Source organism: Mustelus asterias, chromosome 17, assembly GCF_964213995.1.
Source record: "Mustelus asterias chromosome 17, sMusAst1.hap1.1, whole genome shotgun sequence".
NCBI lineage: Eukaryota > Metazoa > Chordata > Chondrichthyes > Carcharhiniformes > Triakidae > Mustelus > Mustelus asterias.
Window position 1 is genome coordinate 77,332,730 of NC_135817.1, and position 18,739 is coordinate 77,351,468.

General features: G+C 46.0%; 1 protein-coding gene across 1 annotated transcript in view; it reads left to right on the forward strand.

Moving 5' to 3' along the window:
* Positions 1-18,739, forward strand: part of LOC144506090 (uncharacterized) — a 76,256-nt gene that overhangs the window by 32,745 nt on the left and 24,772 nt on the right. Inside the window, exons 7-10 of the mRNA XM_078231906.1 lie at positions 6,520-6,614; positions 8,904-9,161; positions 14,973-15,085; positions 16,041-16,260. Coding sequence (XP_078088032.1) covers positions 6,520-6,614; positions 8,904-9,161; positions 14,973-15,085; positions 16,041-16,260 — 686 coding nt within the window. The remainder of the gene's footprint in view (positions 1-6,519; positions 6,615-8,903; positions 9,162-14,972; positions 15,086-16,040; positions 16,261-18,739) is intronic.

Here is an 18,739-nt window from a genome sequence, read left to right on the forward strand (position 1 = left end):
ACTAACCTCCACACCAGAATCTACAACACTAACCTCCACACCAGAATCTACAACACTAACCTCCACACCAGAATCTACAACACTAACCTCCACACCAGAATCTACAACACTAACATCCACACCAGAATCTACAACACTAACCTCCGCACCAGAATCTCCAACACGAACCACCACACCACAACATACGACACTAACGTCCGCACGAGAATCTACAACACTAACCACCACACCCGTAACGACAACACTAACCTCCACACCAGAATCTACAACACAAACCTCCGCCCCAGAATCTACAACACTCACCTCCACACCAGAATCTACAACACTAACATCCACACCAGAATCTACAACACTAACCTCCGCACCAGAATCTACAACACTCAACTCCGCACCGGAATCTACAACACTAACCTCCGTGCCAGAAGCTACAACACTCACCTCCGCACCAGAATCTTCAACACTAACCTCCACACCAGAATCTACAACACTAACCTCCGCTCCAGAATCTACAACACTAACCTCCGCACCAGAATCTTCAACACTAACCTCCGCACCAGAATCTACAACACTAACCTCCGCTCCAGAATCTACAACACTAACCTCCACACCAGAATCTACAACAATAAACTTCGCTCCAGAATCTACAACACTAACCTCCGCTCCAGAATCTACAACACTAACCTCCGCTCCAGAATCTACAACACTAACCTCCACCGCAGAAACTACAACACTAACCTCCACACCAGATTCTACAACACTAACCTCCGCACCAGAATCTACAACACTAACCTCCGCACCAGAATCTACAACACTAAACTCCGCTCCAGAATCTACAACACTAACCTCCACCGCAGAAACTACAACACTAACCTCCACACCAGAATCTACAACACTAACCTCCACACCAGAATCTACAACACTAACCTCGGCACCAAAAACTACAACACTAACCTCCGCCCCAGAATCTACAACACTCACCTCCGCACCAGAATCTTCAACACTAACCTCCACACCAGAATCTACAACACTAACCTCCGCTCCAGAATCTAGAACACTAACCTCCGCACCAGAATCTACAACACTAACCTCAGCTCCAGAATCTACAACACTAACCTCCGCACCAGAATCGACAACACTAACCTCCACACCAGAATCTACAGCACTAACCTCTGCACCAGAACCTACAACACTAACCTCCACACCAGATTCGACAACACTAACCTCTGCACCAGAATCTACAACACTAACCTCTGCACCAGAATCTACAACACTAACCTCCACACCAGAACCTACAACACTAACCTCCACACCAGAAACTACAACACTAACCTCCACACCAGAATCTACAACACGAACCTCCGCACCAGAATCTACAACACGAACCTCCACACCAGAATCTACAACACGAACCTCCGCACCAGAATCTACAACACTAACCTCTGCACCAGAATCTACAACACTAACCTCCGCACCAGAATCTACAACACTAAGCTCCGCACCTGAATCTACAACACTAACCTCCGCACCAGAAACTACAACACTAACCTCCACTCCAGAATCTACAACACTAACCTCCGCACCAGAATCTACAACACTAACCTCCGCACCAGAATCTACAACACTAACCTCCACTCCAGAATCTACAACACTAACCTCCGCTCCAGAATCTACAACACTAACCTCCACACCAGAATCTACAACACTAACCTCCACACCAGATTCGACAACACTAACCTCTGCACCAGAACCTACAACACTAACCTCCACACCAGATTCGACAACACTAACCTCTGCACCAGAATCTACAACACTAACCTCCACACCAGAATCTACAACACTAACCTCTGCACCAGAATCTACAACACTAACCTCCACACCAGAATCTACAACACTAACCTCTGCACCAGAATCTACAACACTAACCTCCACACCAGAACCTACAACACTAACCTCCACACCAGAAACTACAACACTAACCTCCACACCAGAATCTACAACACGAACCTCCGCACCAGAATCTACAACACTAACCTCCACACCAGAATCTACAACACTAACCTCTGCACCAGAATCTACAACACTAACCTCCGCACCAGAATCTACAACACTAACCTCCGCACCAGAATCTACAACACTAACCTCCGCACCAGAGACTGCAACACTAAGCTCCGCACCAGAATCTACAACACTAACCTCCACACCAGAATCTACAACACTAACCTCCACACCAGAATCTACAACACTAACCTCCACACCAGAATCTACAACACTAACATCCACACCAGAATCTACAACACTAACCTCCGCACCAGAATCTCCAACACGAACCACCACACCACAACATACGACACTAACGTCCGCACGAGAATCTACAACACTAACCACCACACCCGTAACGACAACACTAACCTCCACACCAGAATCTACAACACAAACCTCCGCCCCAGAATCTACAACACTCACCTCCACACCAGAATCTACAACACTAACATCCACACCAGAATCTACAACACTAACCTCCGCACCAGAATCTACAACACTCAACTCCGCACCGGAATCTACAACACTAACCTCCGTGCCAGAAGCTACAACACTCACCTCCGCACCAGAATCTTCAACACTAACCTCCACACCAGAATCTACAACACTAACCTCCGCTCCAGAATCTACAACACTAACCTCCGCACCAGAATCTTCAACACTAACCTCCGCACCAGAATCTACAACACTAACCTCCGCTCCAGAATCTACAACACTAACCTCCACACCAGAATCTACAACAATAAACTTCGCTCCAGAATCTACAACACTAACCTCCGCTCCAGAATCTACAACACTAACCTCCGCTCCAGAATCTACAACACTAACCTCCACCGCAGAAACTACAACACTAACCTCCACACCAGATTCTACAACACTAACCTCCGCACCAGAATCTACAACACTAACCTCCGCACCAGAATCTACAACACTAAACTCCGCTCCAGAATCTACAACACTAACCTCCACCGCAGAAACTACAACACTAACCTCCACACCAGAATCTACAACACTAACCTCCACACCAGAATCTACAACACTAACCTCGGCACCAAAAACTACAACACTAACCTCCGCCCCAGAATCTACAACACTCACCTCCGCACCAGAATCTTCAACACTAACCTCCACACCAGAATCTACAACACTAACCTCCGCTCCAGAATCTAGAACACTAACCTCCGCACCAGAATCTACAACACTAACCTCCGCTCCAGAATCTACAACACTAACCTCCGCACCAGAATCGACAACACTAACCTCCACACCAGAATCTACAGCACTAACCTCTGCACCAGAACCTACAACACTAACCTCCACACCAGATTCGACAACACTAACCTCTGCACCAGAATCTACAACACTAACCTCCACACCAGAATCTACAACACTAACCTCTGCACCAGAATCTACAACACTAACCTCTGCACCAGAATCTACAACACTAACCTCCACACCAGAACCTACAACACTAACCTCCACACCAGAAACTACAACACTAACCTCCACACCAGAATCTACAACACGAACCTCCGCACCAGAATCTACAACACGAACCTCCGCACCAGAATCTACAACACTAACCTCTGCACCAGAATCTACAACACTAACCTCCGCACCAGAATCTACAACACTAAGCTCCGCACCTGAATCTACAACACTAACCTCCGCACCAGAAACTACAACACTAACCTCCACTCCAGAATCTACAACACTAACCTCCGCACCAGAATCTACAACAGTAACCTCCGCACCAGAATCTACAACACTAACCTCCACTCCAGAATCTACAACACTAACCTCCGCTCCAGAATCTACAACACTAACCTCCACACCAGAATCTACAACACTAACCTCCACACCAGATTCGACAACACTAACCTCTGCACCAGAACCTACAACACTAACCTCCACACCAGATTCGACAACACTAACCTCTGCACCAGAATCTACAACACTAACCTCCACACCAGAATCTACAACACTAACCTCTGCACCAGAATCTACAACACTAACCTCCACACCAGAATCTACAACACTAACCTCTGCACCAGAATCTACAACACTAACCTCCACACCAGAACCTACAACACTAACCTCCACACCAGAAACTACAACACTAACCTCCACACCAGAATCTACAACACGAACCTCCGCACCAGAATCTACAACACTAACCTCCACACCAGAATCTACAACACTAACCTCTGCACCAGAATCTGCAACACTAACCTCCGCACCAGAATCTACAACACTAACCTCCGCACCAGAATCTACAACACGAACCTCCGCACCAGAGACTGCAACACTAAGCTCCGCACCAGAATCTACAACACTAACCTCCACACCAGAATCTACAACACTAACCTCCACACCAGAATCTACAACACTAACCTTCACCCCAGAATCTACAGCACTAACCTCCACACCAGAAACTACAACACTCACCATCACACCAGAAACTAGAACACAGACCTCCGCACCAGAAACTACAACACTAACCTCCGCATCAGAAACTACACCACTAACCGCCACACCAGAAACTACAACACTAATCTCCACACCCGAATCTACAACACTAACCTCCACACCAGAAACTACAACACTAATCTCCACACCCGAATCTACAACACTAGCCTCCACACCAGAAACTACAACACTAATCTCCACACCAGAATCTACAACACTAACCTCTGCACCAGAATCTACAACACTAACCTCTGCACCAGAATCTACACCACTAACCTCCACACCAGAATCTACAACACTGACCTCCACACCGGAATCTACAACACTAACCTCCACACCAGAAACGACAACATTAACCTCCACACCGGAAACTACAACACGAAACATCACACCACAACATACAACACTAATGTCCGCACGAGAATCTACAACACTTACCTCCGCACCAGAATCTACAACACTAACCTCCACACCAGAATCTACAACTCTAACCTCCGCACCAGAATCTACAACACTAACCTCCACACCAGAAACTACAACACTAACCTCTGCACCAGAATTTACAACACTAACCTCCACACCAGAAACTACAACACTAACCTCCGCACCGGAATCTACAACACTAACCTCCGCACCAAAAACTACAACACTAACCTCCACACCAGAATCTACAACACTTACCTCCACACCAAAAACTACAACACTAACCTCTGCACCAGAATCTACAACACTAACCCCCACACCAGAAACTACAACACTAACCTCTGCACCAGAATCTACAACACTAACCTCCACACCAGAAACTACAACACTAACCTCTGCACCAGAAACTACAACACTAACCTCCACCGCAGAAACTACAACACTAACCTCCACACCAGAAACTACAACACTAACCTCCACCGCAGAATCTACAACCCTAACCTCCACACCAGAAACTACAACTCTAACCTCCACGCCAGAAACTACAACACTAACCTCCACACCAGAATCTACAACACTAACCTCCACCGCAGAATCTACAACACTAACCTCCACACCAGAAACTACAACACTAACCTCCACACCAGAAACTACAACACTAACCTCCACCGCAGAATCTACAACACTAACCTCCGCACCAGAAACTACAACACTAACCTCCACAGCAGAATCTACAACACTAACCTCCACACCAGAATCTACAAAACTAAACTCCGCCCAAGGAACTACAGCACTAACCTCCACACCAGAAAATACAACACTAACCTCCACACCAGAAACTACAACACTAACCTCCACACCAGAAACTACAACACTAACCTCCACCGCAGAAACTACAACACTAACCTCCACACCAAAAACTACAACACTAACCTCCACACCAGAAACTACAACACTAACCTCCACACCAGAAACTACAATACTAACCTCCACACCAGAAACTACAACTCTAAAGACCACACTAGAAACAACAACCCTAACCACCACAGCAGTAACTACAGAAAAACCCACCACACCAGGAACTACAACACTAACCTCCACCGCAGAATCTACAACACTAACCTCCACCGCAGAATCTCCAACACTAACCTCCACACCAGAAACTACAACACTAACCTCCACACCAGAAACTACAACACTAACCTCCACCGCAGAATCTACAACACTAACCTCCGCACCAGAAACTACAACACTAACCTCCACAGCAGAATCTACAACACTAACCTCCACACCAGAATCTACAAAACTAAACTCCGCCCAAGGAACTACAGCACTAACCTCCACACCAGAAAATACAACACTAACCTCTACACCAGAAACTACAACACTAACCTCCACACCAGAAACTACAACACTAACCTCCACACCAGAATCTACAACACTAACCTCCACACCAGAAACTACAACACTAACCTCCACACCAGAAACTACAACTCTAAAGACCACACTAGAAACAACAACCCTAACCACCACAGCAGTAACTACAGAAAAACCCACCACACCAGGAACTACAACACTAACCTCCACACCAAAAACTACAACACCAACGACCGCGCCCCCTACAACTCCTCCTTCCACTACTACCATGACCATATCTACCACGACTTCTCTGGCTCCCTGTGGTAAGTAACGTAACTGCTATCACACTCAATATATCTTTACTTTTCATTGATTGCAAGCAAGGGTTTTCTAGCGATGATATTAATGCCTGTCCCCCAGTTGGAGATCAATATTCGAAGGGAATTCATAAGAATTAAAGTTTGGACTTTTCTGACCATTCGCGCACCGCCGCGGCTGCCAGCGAGGATGGAAAATTTGGTGCTCAGCCAAATCTCCGTTCACTGCAGCGGGACTGGAGAATCCTGCTGGCATGAACAGCCAGCAAATTCCAGCCAAGTTAAGTTTAAAGTTGAAGTTTATTTATTAGTGTCACAAGTCGGCTTTCATCAACACTGCAATGGAGTTACTGTGAAAATCCCCTAGTCGCTACACTCTGGCGCCTGTTCGGGTACACTGAGGGAGAATTTTAGCATGGCCGATGCAGCTAACCAGCACATCTTTTGGACTGTGGGAGTACTCCAGTTAATGTAAGTGTTAAGAGAGCCTACATGTGACACTAATAAATAAACTTTAACTTAAAGCTCCCCTGTGCCCTGGCCAGTATTTTCTCCTTCATGAGAAAAACAGATTTATTGTCCATTCTTTGCATGGAATCTTGCTCTGCCCAATATATCCATCACAGTGGCACTGCTGCCTCACAGCTCCCGGGACCTGGGTTCGATTCCCAGCTTGGGTCACTGTCTGTGCGGAGTTTGCACATTCTCCCCGTGTCTGCGTGGGTTTCCTACGGGTGCTCCGGTTTTCTCCCACAGTCCAAAGATGTGCGGGTTAGATGCATTGGCCGTGCGAAGTTTAAAGTTTATTTATTAGTCACAAGTAGGCTTGCATTCACACTGCGATGAAGTTACTGGCAAAATCCCCAACTCGCCACACTCCGGCACCTGTTTGGGTACACTGAGGGAGAATTTAGCATGGCCAATTCACCTAACATGCACATCTTTGGATTGCGATAAGAAACCGGAAGAAACTCACGCAGACACAGGGAGAATGTACAGACTCCACACAGACAATGACCTAAGCCGGGAATCGAACCCGGGTCATAAGAACATAAGAACTAGGAGCAGGAGTAGGCCATCTGGCCCCTCGAGCCTGCTCCCCCATTCAATAAGATCATGGCTGATCGTTTTGTGGACTCAGCTCCACTTAACCGCCCACTCACCATAACCCTTAATTCCTTTACTGTTCAAACATTTATCTATCCTTGCCTTAAAAACATTCAATGAGGTAGCCTCAACTGCTTCACTGGGCAGGGAATTCCACAGATTCACAACCCTTTGTGTGAAGAAGTTCCTCCTCAACTCAGTCCTAAATCTGCTTCCCCTGATTTTGAGGCTATGCCCCTAGTTCTAGTTTCACCTGCCAGTGGAAACAACTTCCCTGCTTCTATCTTATCTATTCCCTTCATAATCTTATATGTTTCTATAAGATCTCCCATTATTCTTCTGAATTCCAATGAGTATAGCCCCAGTCTACTCAATCTCTCCTCATAAGCCAACCCTCTCAACTCCGGAATCAACCTAGTGAATCTCCTCTGCACCCCCCTTCTGTGTCAGTATATCCTTTCTCAAGTAAGGAGACCAAAACTGTACACAGTAGTCCAGGTGTGACCTCACCAGCACCTTATACAGCTGCAACATAATCTCGCTGTTTTTAAACTCCATCCCTCTAGCAATGAAGGACAAAATTCCATTTGCCTTCTTAATTACCTGCTGCACCTGCAAACCAACTCCTTGAGATTCCTGCACGAGGACGCCCAGGTCCCTCTGCACAGCAGCATGCTGCAATTTTTTACGGTTTAAATAATAGTCCATTTTGCTGTTCTTCCTACCAAAATGGATGACCTCACATTTACCAACATTGTACTCCATCTGCCAGACCCTCGCCCACTCACTTACACTATCTACATCCCTTTGCAGACTTTCAGCGTTCTCTGGCGTTGTGAGGCAGCAGTGCTGACCACTATGCCACCGTGCTGCTCACGCACCCTTTGTGCCCTGGAATGTGTAGGTTAGAGGGATTAGTGGAGTGGGGGGGAGAGGTGTGGGGTTACGGGGATAGGGCCTGGGTGGGATAGTTGTCGGTGCAGACTCGATGGGCCAGGTGGCCTCCTTCTGCACTGTAGGGTTTCTATGATTTGCCTCCATTGCAATAGGCACTACAATGAAAAATCATGTGAAACTATTTAGATAATTTGCAGGGATGTTTCAAGCTAACAAGTAAATTGAAATCTTTCTTTTCAAAGTAAGAAGTCAACAAATGCTCATTCGTAAATCAATGTTTATGCTTCTCAGTTCCAATCAGGTTCGTTCGCATTAATTTGATTCGTGTGAGGAGTGAAGAAATTTCAATTTCCTGGAATGTGAATAGGGGATTGACTGTAGGTCATTATGAAGTCACCCTCTTCCGCGCTGATATTAAAGTGATGACCTTTTCAACTGCCGCAAAAAAGGCAGTGTTCAGGCAACTTCTTCCTGATGTCGAATATCGAGTTGTTGTATCGGTGAAAACTTGCAAACAAGAACGGACGATACTAAAAAGAATCCGGACAAGTAAGTCTTCGGAATTAGGATCTGAATAACAAAACATGACTTGCTCTCCTGATTTATACCTGGCTTATCCTTGTAAAGTGCCAGTGACTGTGAAAAAAAAAGGAGGACTTGCCGCTGACTCCATCAGCTAATCCCAGCCGTTTTCGCTCCTTTTTTCTGAGGAAGGATGTCCTTGCTATAGAGGGAGTTCAGCGAAGGTTTACCAGGCTGATTCCTGGGATGGCAGGTCTGTCATAGGAGGAGAGACTAAGGTTGGACAGGATTATATTCACTGGAGTTTGGAAGAGTGAGAGGGGATCTCTTAGAAACTTATAAAATTCTAACAGGGTTAGACAGGGTAGATTCAGAAAGAATGTTCCCAATGGTGGGGGAGTCCTGAACTAGGGATCATAGTTTGAGGATAAGGGGATAAACATTTTAGGGCTGAGGTGAGCAGAAAATCCTTCACCTGGAGAGTGGTGAAGGCTGTGGGATTCACTACCACAAAAAGTAGTTGAGGCCAAAACATTGAGTGATTTCAAGAAGAAATTAGATATAGCTCTTGGGGCTAAAGGGATCAAGAGATATGAGGGGAAGGAGGGATCAGGATATTGAATTTGATAATCAGCCATGATCAAGATAATTGGCAGAGCAGGCTCGAAGGGCCAAATGGCCTCCTCCTGCTTCTTTGTTTCGATGTTTCTTGTCAGCGATGTCATGGTGATCTGTGCTTCTTTGAGCTTCCCTCTATCTGACCTCATACCCTACAAACCAATGGTTCTACACACCGTTCATCCCCTTGCGGACTCATTCTATTGGAAAGAGGAGGCAAAGAGAAAGGGAGAAAGTACTCAGTAAACTGAAGGGTTTAAATGTAGCGTAAGTCTCCAGGACTTGATGGCCTACACCCTAGGGTGTTGAAGGAGGTGACAGCAGTGGATGCATTAGTTATGATATTCCAAAACTCCTTGGATTCTAGAAAGGTACCAGTGGACTGAAAACACACTAATGTGACGCCCTTATTCAAGAAAGGAGAGTTGCAAAAAGTGAGAAACTGTAGATTAATCAGCTTGATCTCTGTGGTGGGAAAGTTGCCAGAGTCAATCATTAAGGAGGAGGAGGTGACTGAGTATCTGGAAAAGCAAAACTCAATTTACCAATGTCAGCACGGCTTTGTGAAGGGCAAGTATTGTTTGACAAACCTACTAGAGTTCTTTGAGGATGTGACCAGCAAGGTAGATAATGGGGATCCTGTGGGTGTGATCTATCTGGATTTCTCGAAGGCATTTGATAAGGTGTCACACAAGAGACTGATCGAGAAGGTTAGATCCCAGGGGTTTGGGGTAGAGTAGTGGCTTGGATTGAGGATTGGCTGACTGATAGAAAGCAGAGGGTTGGGATAAATGGGTCCTTCTCCAGTTGGCGATCTGTAACTAGTGGGGTCCCGCAGGGTTTCGTTCTCGGACCTCAACTATTTACAATCGATATCAATGGTCTACAAGCAGGGACAGAGTACAACATAGCGGAATTTGCTGATGACATGGAAACAGGTGGGAAAGCAGGCTATGATGAGGAAATAAAATGTTTACAAATGGATATTGACAGGAAAGGGGAATGGGCCAGAATCTGGCAGATGGAATTTAATATGGATAATTGAGAGGTAATCCATTTTGACCAGAAAAATAAAAGGGCAAATTGCTATTTAAATGGGAAACAGATTCAAAAAGCGTCTGTGCAGAGGGATCTGGGTGTCTGTGTGCATGAGCCTCAAAGTGGGTATGCAGGTACAGAATGTTATAAGGAAGGCAAATGGAATCTTGGTATTTATTGCAAAGGGTCTAGATTATAAAAGTAGAGAAGTGTTGTTACAATTGTATAAGGCATTGGCGAGACCACACTTGGAGTGTTGTGTTCAGTTTTGGTCACCTTCTTTGAGGAAGGGTGTGGTGGCACCGGAGGCGGTTCAGGAGAGGTTCACTAGATTGATTCCAGGTTTGAAGGGGCTGTCGTATGAGGAGCGCTTGAGTAGCTTGGGCTTGTACTCGCTGGAGTGCAGAAGAATGAGGGGGGATTGACGTGTATAAAATACTCAACGGGATTGATAAAGTAAATGTTAACTAAATGTTCCCCCTTCTAGAACAGTCCAGGACAAGAGGTCATAGTTGTAGAGTAAGAGGGGGGAGGTTCAAGACAGAGATAATGAGCAGTTCCTTCTCTCAGAGGTCTGTGAATTTGTGGAACTCACTGCCCCAGAGTGCAGTTGATGCAGAATCAATCAATGGATTCAAGAAAGAGGTAGAAAGATATTTGATCAAAAGCGGGATGAAGAGCTATGGGGAAAAGGCAGCGAATTGGAGTTAGGATGAGATGGAGATCAACCATGATCATATAGAATGGCAGAGCGGGCTCAAAGGGCTGGATTGTCTACTCTCACTCCTGATTCCTATGTTCCTATGTAAAATAATGCTGATGGGACCTTCCTTTGCCTAACATTCCTTTATAAAATTTCAATGATGTGGTATTTCTATATATAGCGTTGACTATGTTTCACTCCACAGTTTTCAAGCTTTCAGATCCCAAGTTGAATGGCACCCATGTGTTTCCTCTTCATTTGCCTCTTTGTGGTTTGAACGGTTGATGATGGTCCATACCAGGAGGCTCGATCCCCTGCACCCTGCTACTTGAATTGACCTTTCAAATTCATTCAGACTTTGCTTGCTTGTGTGTTTTGAGAAATGGCTGAGGCCATTTTCTGCTGGGTGGGACAGTGAATATCCAATAAGGAGGTGAGATGTACAATCACACTGTACAATACAGGGACACTCCATCCCTTACAAGATCCATGCAATATAAAAATCCGCAACGTCAAGAAGTTTTAATGGGCAAGAAGTTGGATCATAGTCATTCATGATTTATGACAATATTCCCTCTGCCTCCCCAATTGGCGCAGTCAGACTCCAGAGTGAGCCAGTTACAAATTGGTTTGGGTCCTCTTCCAAGAGGAAGACACTTGTCTGCTCTCGCTGCTGTCAGTAACTGGTCCTATTTGTAACACTTGTGGAAACTTTATGAACCAAAATTTGTAGCTTTGAACTTGGAAGGGTTTTTTGAGGTGAGGGTCGATGCAGAAAGGAGGGAAGGTTAAGAGGAATGGAAATCAAGAATGAAAACGAAAAGTCAAAACTCGGCCGATGTCTGGGAGGGTGAGGGTGTTACCTTAAGAGGGAAGGTTGGACAGGTTCGGCCTGCATCCATTGGAATTTAAAAGATTGAGAGGTGGAGGCTTTGGAGAGGGTACAGAAAAGATTTACCCAGAATGTTGTCTGGTATGGAGGGCATTAGCTATGAAGAGAGGTTGGAGAAACCTGATTTGTTCTCAGTGGAACGGCAGAGGTTGCGGGGCGACCTGATAGAAGTCTACAAGATTATGAGGGGCATGGACAGAATGGATAGTCAGAAGCTTTTTCACAGGGTGGAAGAGTCAATTACTAGGGGGCATAGGTTTAAGGTGCGAGGGGGAAAGGTTTAAAGGAGATGTACGAGGCAAGTGTTTTACACAGACGGTGGTGGGTGCCTGGAACTTGCTGCCGGGAGAGGTAGTGGAAGCAGATATGATGGTGACTTTTATGGGGCGCCTTGACAAATACATGAATAAGATGGGAATAGAGGGATATGGTCCCTGGAAGGGTAGGGGGTTTTAGTTCAGTCGGGCAGCATGTTCAGCGCAGGCTTGGAGGCCCGAAGGGCCTGTTCCTGTGCTGTAATTTTCTTTGTTTTTTGATCTCATCAATCAAAAAGCAGAAGCTCCTGAGGGGTCTTGACAAGGTAGATTCTGAGAGGGTGTTTCCTCTTGTGGGAGAGACTGGAACTAGGGGACACAGCTGAAAAATAAGGAGTCTCCAATTGAAGATGGAGATGAGAAGACGCTTTTCCTCTCAGAGGGTGTTGAATCTTTGGAACGCTCTTCTCCAGAGACCGGTGGAAGTGGGATTATTGAATATTTTTATCGCAGAGGTTGATAACCCCTGACTCCCTTGTTAGTCAAGAATTTATCGGGGTGTGGGCAGAATGTGGAGTTTAAGCAACAATCAGTTTGGTCAAGATCTTATTGAAAGGCGGAGCGAGCTCGGAAGGCCAAATGGTGTACTCCAGTTCCTAGTTTGTCTGTTCCTATGTATATATGTTCGTATGTAATCAGTGGCAAAGGTAAGCCGCTTGTAGTGGGGTTGAAGATGGTAGTTTTCATGTTCCTTAGAACATAGAGCAATTTTGGTGCATCAGAGTAAGTTAACTGATCTCTCTAGAATTCCAACCCCACCAAAATTGAAACTCTGTCGCGTGGACACAGCACTGCCAACACATATACAATGAGCATGTGTGGGGTTATGGCAGCCAGGCTGATGGTTTGTACCGTGGTAGTCAACACTGCATTAAGCATTGCCTGGTGTGACTCAGGTCTCCCACCCTAGCAATCAACAAAGTTTGGCATGGGCTTGGCTGCAGGGATTAGCAGAAAGAGAACACATTTAGACTTGGATCCACCTTGGGCCTCCACTCCAGATTTCATCTCAAGATCTACTCCCTTAGCCTTCATCCCTCTTGAGATAGCCACAATAGCCATTCGCCGGTAGCTGGGAGTTTGGTTCATGGGTGCCAGGGTGTGCCCATCTATCAGTAACTCAGCATGTCTGGGGGCTAAACCTTCTCCGAGTTCCTCTGCAGCTTTATCCTGGTGTACCAATTTCTGTATGTTGCTGTGAGGAAATGCAGCTGAGGACTGGCTGATAGATCATAGAATCCTACAGTGCAGAAGACCATTCGGCCCATTGAGTCTGCACCAACTCTCTGACAGGGCATCTTACCCAGGTCCTATGCCTGTAACCCCCACGCATTTACCCCGCTAATCCCCCTAACCCACATATCTTTGGACACTAAGGGGCAATTTAGCATGCCCAATCCACCTAATCTACACATCTTTGGAGTGTTGGAGGAAACCGGAGCACCCGGAGGAAACCCACGCAGACATGGGAAGAACGTGCCGACTCCACACAGACAGTAACCCAAGCTGGGAATCGAACTCGGGTCCCTGGCGCTGTGAGGCAGCAGTGCTAACCACTGTGCCACTGTGCCACTTGCCGCTGATGGCGAGGTTGTGTACTGGCAGGAACAGATTTATGCAGTTGGCTCTCTTTTGGGCATTGTTGGCAGCCAGCGGTGTGGGCAGAAGATGAGAACTCGCATACAAAAGCCAAAAGCATGCTAACTCTCTTCACCCACATGTTAGATGTTTTCTTAGCACAATAGGCAATGCATCAGTCTCATAATTTGAAGGCCCCGGGTTCAAATCCCAAATAAGACATGGTGACATGGGAATGGAGGGATATGATCACCGGAAGGGTAGGGGGTTTTAGTTCAGTCGGGCAGCTTGGTTGGTGCAGGCTTGGAGGGCCGAAGGGCCTGTTCCTGCGCTGTAATTTTCTTTGTTCTTTGTTCTATGCATGGGTGGGGTACGCCCTTGGAAATCCTGGAAAATGCATCCATTTTCCCTTCCTTTGAGGTACTTGGAGAACACATGCCACCTGAGTACTGCAAAATCTGATCTCCAGTAGTCGAGTTTACAGCTCCAGTTCAAAGGACTGTCTTCACTCGGATTAATACCTTCCTTTCATTAAGCCCCCTGAAAATGGATTTTTCCATTTTTCTTCATTCTGACTCTAGGAAGCCATGGTGCATTATCTCGATCGCCATGTCCACACAGCTGCTCGATAACAGGAGTATTGTATATGTACACTTTGCATTTTACTCAACATGTTTTCTTTTCACTGTCCAAAGTTGCCAAAGTGTTGAAAGCAAGAACAAGGATCCAAAACAAGGCTTTCTTCCCAGATTTCAGAAACAGAGACAGTCAACTGTACAAAACATTTGTGGATAATTTCATTAAAGATGTAAGTCTTCTCTCATCATTAGCTCTTGTATGTGGAATAAAAATGGTGCAATGACTAACTAACAAAAGCGAAGCATCTGATATGTGTTAATTTGTTCTTGTGGATGTTAAAGAGCCATTGTTTGCGTGGTCTGGATGAAGTGATGATGAATACTCAGTTTATTTAAACACTCTGGTTGCTCTCTCCTCCCATGTTAATGGGCACTGAAGGCTTATTTTATTTTTATTTATTTATTAGTGTCACAAGTAGGCTTACATTAACGCTACAATGAACTGTGAAAATCCCCTAGTCGCCACACTCCGGCGCCTGTTCGGGTACACTGAGGGAGAATTTAACATGGCCAATGCACCTAACCAGCACGTCTTTCAGACTATGTGAGGAAACTGGAGGAAACCCACGCAGACGCAAGGAGAATGTGCAGACTCTGCACAGATAGTGACCCAAGCAAGGAATTGAACCTTGGTCCCTGGCACTGTGAAGCAGCATGCTAACCACTGTGCCACCATGTTGTCCATGGGTCGACAATGCATCTCACAAGGGGAAGCAGTGGCGTAGTGGTATTGTGGCTGGGCTAGTAATCCACAGACATCAGGGTATTGCTCTAGGTTCGAATCCCACCGCTGCAGATGGTGAAATTCGAATTCAATAAAAACCTGGAATTAAAAGTCAAAATGAATGATGATCATGAAATCATTGCCATAAAAACCCATCATGGTTCACTAATGCCCCATAGGGAAGGAAATCTGGCTGACATGTGACTTCAGACCCACAGCAATGTGGTTGACTCTTAAATGCCCTCAGAGGTGGGCAATAAGGCCCGGCCCGCATCCCATGAACACGTGAAAAAGCTGATGGGTGGGGAAAGGCATAACCAACGGCAATTCTGTCAAGGTTGGGAAGGAGCAGAATAGCAGAGGAAACTCTCGAGTCACTGAATAACTGTGTTTCATTTCAGCTGCTAAGCAGATTAGTCCAAAGACTCATAAATTTGTACAACACCGGAAGATTGAGAATTGTCATAAATAGCATCACGCCAGGGAGTGTGCGTGTAGATTTTGACATTGTGTTGTCAATCGAAGAAAATGTCACTTTGAGTGAAGCCAAAGAAGCATTTGCCGATTCCTTAACCAAGAGTAAAGAGTTTGACATTGATCTTGAAAACACTACTATAACAGGTAAGGTATTTGACAACAGATCTTTCAACCAATGTTAAATGTTAGCAGGTATATCTGAGTGGTACAATGAAACGTGTCTCCTTGCCTCTTTACCTTTTGATCAACCCATTCTGTTGTCCCCATCAATAGTGTCCCACTTTGGAATTTCCACCGAAATTTCCCCATCCCATCCACTTGTTCACGTTATTTACCATTATCCATTAAACCCAACTCCGATGGCATTTTTATCACTCCACTTAACATTGCCCTCTTTGCCTCGGTATCCAATTTTGTCTGATTGTGCCTCCATGAAATGCCTTGGGGGTGGACGAAAGTGCTGATTGAGCTTTGTCCTGGATGAAGCTGAACTTCTTGAGAGTTTTTGGAACTGCACTCATCTCAGAAAATGGAGAGCATTTCGTCACATTCCTGGCTTGTGCCTTGTAGAAGGTGGACAGGCTTTAGGGAGTCTGGAGGCAAGTTACTCACACAGAATTGGCAGCATTTAAGTTTATGAGCTGTAGTATTTATACGACTGGCCCAGTTAAATTTCTGATTAATCGTAACCCCATGGCTATTGATGATGGGGAATTCATCAACTGTAATGCCATTGAACATCAGGTAGAGATGGTCACTGTCTGGCGTTTGTGTGGTAAAAGACTTACTTGTCCCTAACCAGCCCAAGCCTGAATTTTGTCCATGTCTTGCTGTGTATGAGCATGGACTGCTTCAGAATCAGAAGCTTAGTGAATGATACTGAACCTGGTGCAATTATCAGCGAACATCTCCAATTCTGACCATCTAATGAAGGTAAGGTCTTTGATGAAGCAGTCGAAGATGGTTGGGCCCAAGATACCACCCTGAGGAACTCCTGCTGTGACTCCCTGTGACTGAGACGATTGATGTCCAACAAGCACAACCATCCTGGGCAGCACGATGGCACAGTGGTTAGCACTGCTGCCTCACAGTGCCAGGGACCCAAGTTCAATTCCGGCCTCGGGCCACTGTCTGTGCAGTGTTTGCATGTTCTCCCCATGTCTGCATGGGTTTCCTCCGGGTGCTCTGGTTTCCTCCCACAGTCCAAAGATCTACAGGTTAGGTGGATTGGCCATGCTAAATTGACCCCATTGTCAGGCGCATTAGCAGGGTAAATGTACGGGGTTACGGGAATAGGGCCTGGTGGGATTGTGGTTTGTACAGACTCGATGGCCAAATGGCCTCCTTCTGTACTGTATGGATTCTATTCTATGATCCTCCTTTTTGTTAGGCATGACTTTAAGTAGTTTTTTCCCCTGATTCCTAGTGAGCCAATTTTGCCAAGTCTCCATGATGCCACACTGAGTCAAAAGCTGCCTTGATATCAGAGACGGTTCTTCTCACGTCACCTCTGGAAATCAGTTCTGTGTCTATGTTTGTTCTGAAGCTGAGTGTCCCTGGGAGAACCCAAATTGAGTGTCAGTGAGAACATATTGCTGAGTGATGGCCACTAGATGGCAGTGTTCACAGCGCCTTCCAGCACTTTCCTGATGATTGAGAGTAGACTGATTGGGCGGTTGTTACCTGGGTTAAATTTGTCCTGCTTTTTTTGGAACAGGACATACCTTTCAATGTAATTATTAGTGTCACAAGTAGGCTTACGTTAACACTGCAGTGAAGCTACTGTGAAAATCCCCTCGCTGCCACACTCCGGCAGGTACACTGAGGGAGAATTTAGCATGGCCAATGCACCTAACCAGCACGTCTTTCAGACTGTGGGAGGAAACCCACGCAGACACGGGGAGAATGTGCAAACTCCGCACAGCCAGTGACCCAAGCCGGGAATCGAACCTGAGTCCCTGGCGCTATGAGGCAGCAGTGCTCACCACTGTGCCACCCCTGGGCAATATTGTACATTATCAAGTAGATGCCACTGTTGTAGCTGAACTGGAACAACATGGTTGTGGCCTGAGCTAGTTCTGGGGCAATAAGTCTTCAATACTATGTACTGCAGGAATGTTGTCAGGCCCAAAGCCTTTGCAGCATCCAGTACCTTGAGCTCTTTCTTGAGTGAATGGAATTGACTGAAGTCTGGCATTTATGACAATCAGGATCTCAGGAGGAGGCTGACATGGACCATCCACTTGCTATTTTTGGTTGAAGATGGTTGCAACCTTTCAGCCTTGTCTTTTGTCCTGACATGTTGGGCAGGATTTTCCAGCCTCGCTCATCCCGAAAGCGTGAAATCCATCCCGAGGCCAACGGACCTTTCCATGCTCCTTCCCTCGCCCACTCCAATTCCCGTTGCGGGTGGGATGGCAAAATTCTGGCCGCTAGTTTCCACCACCCCTGAGGATTGGGATATTTTGTGACAACTATTCCTCCGGTTAGCTGATCAATCGTCCGAAACTGCAACAGCAAAATAAAGAGAGAGTTAGCCGGTGATAAGATGGAGGTGGTTGAACAATCAGATGATCTGCTTTCTCTTGTATTCTGAACAAGGATGGTGCTACATGTCTGTACT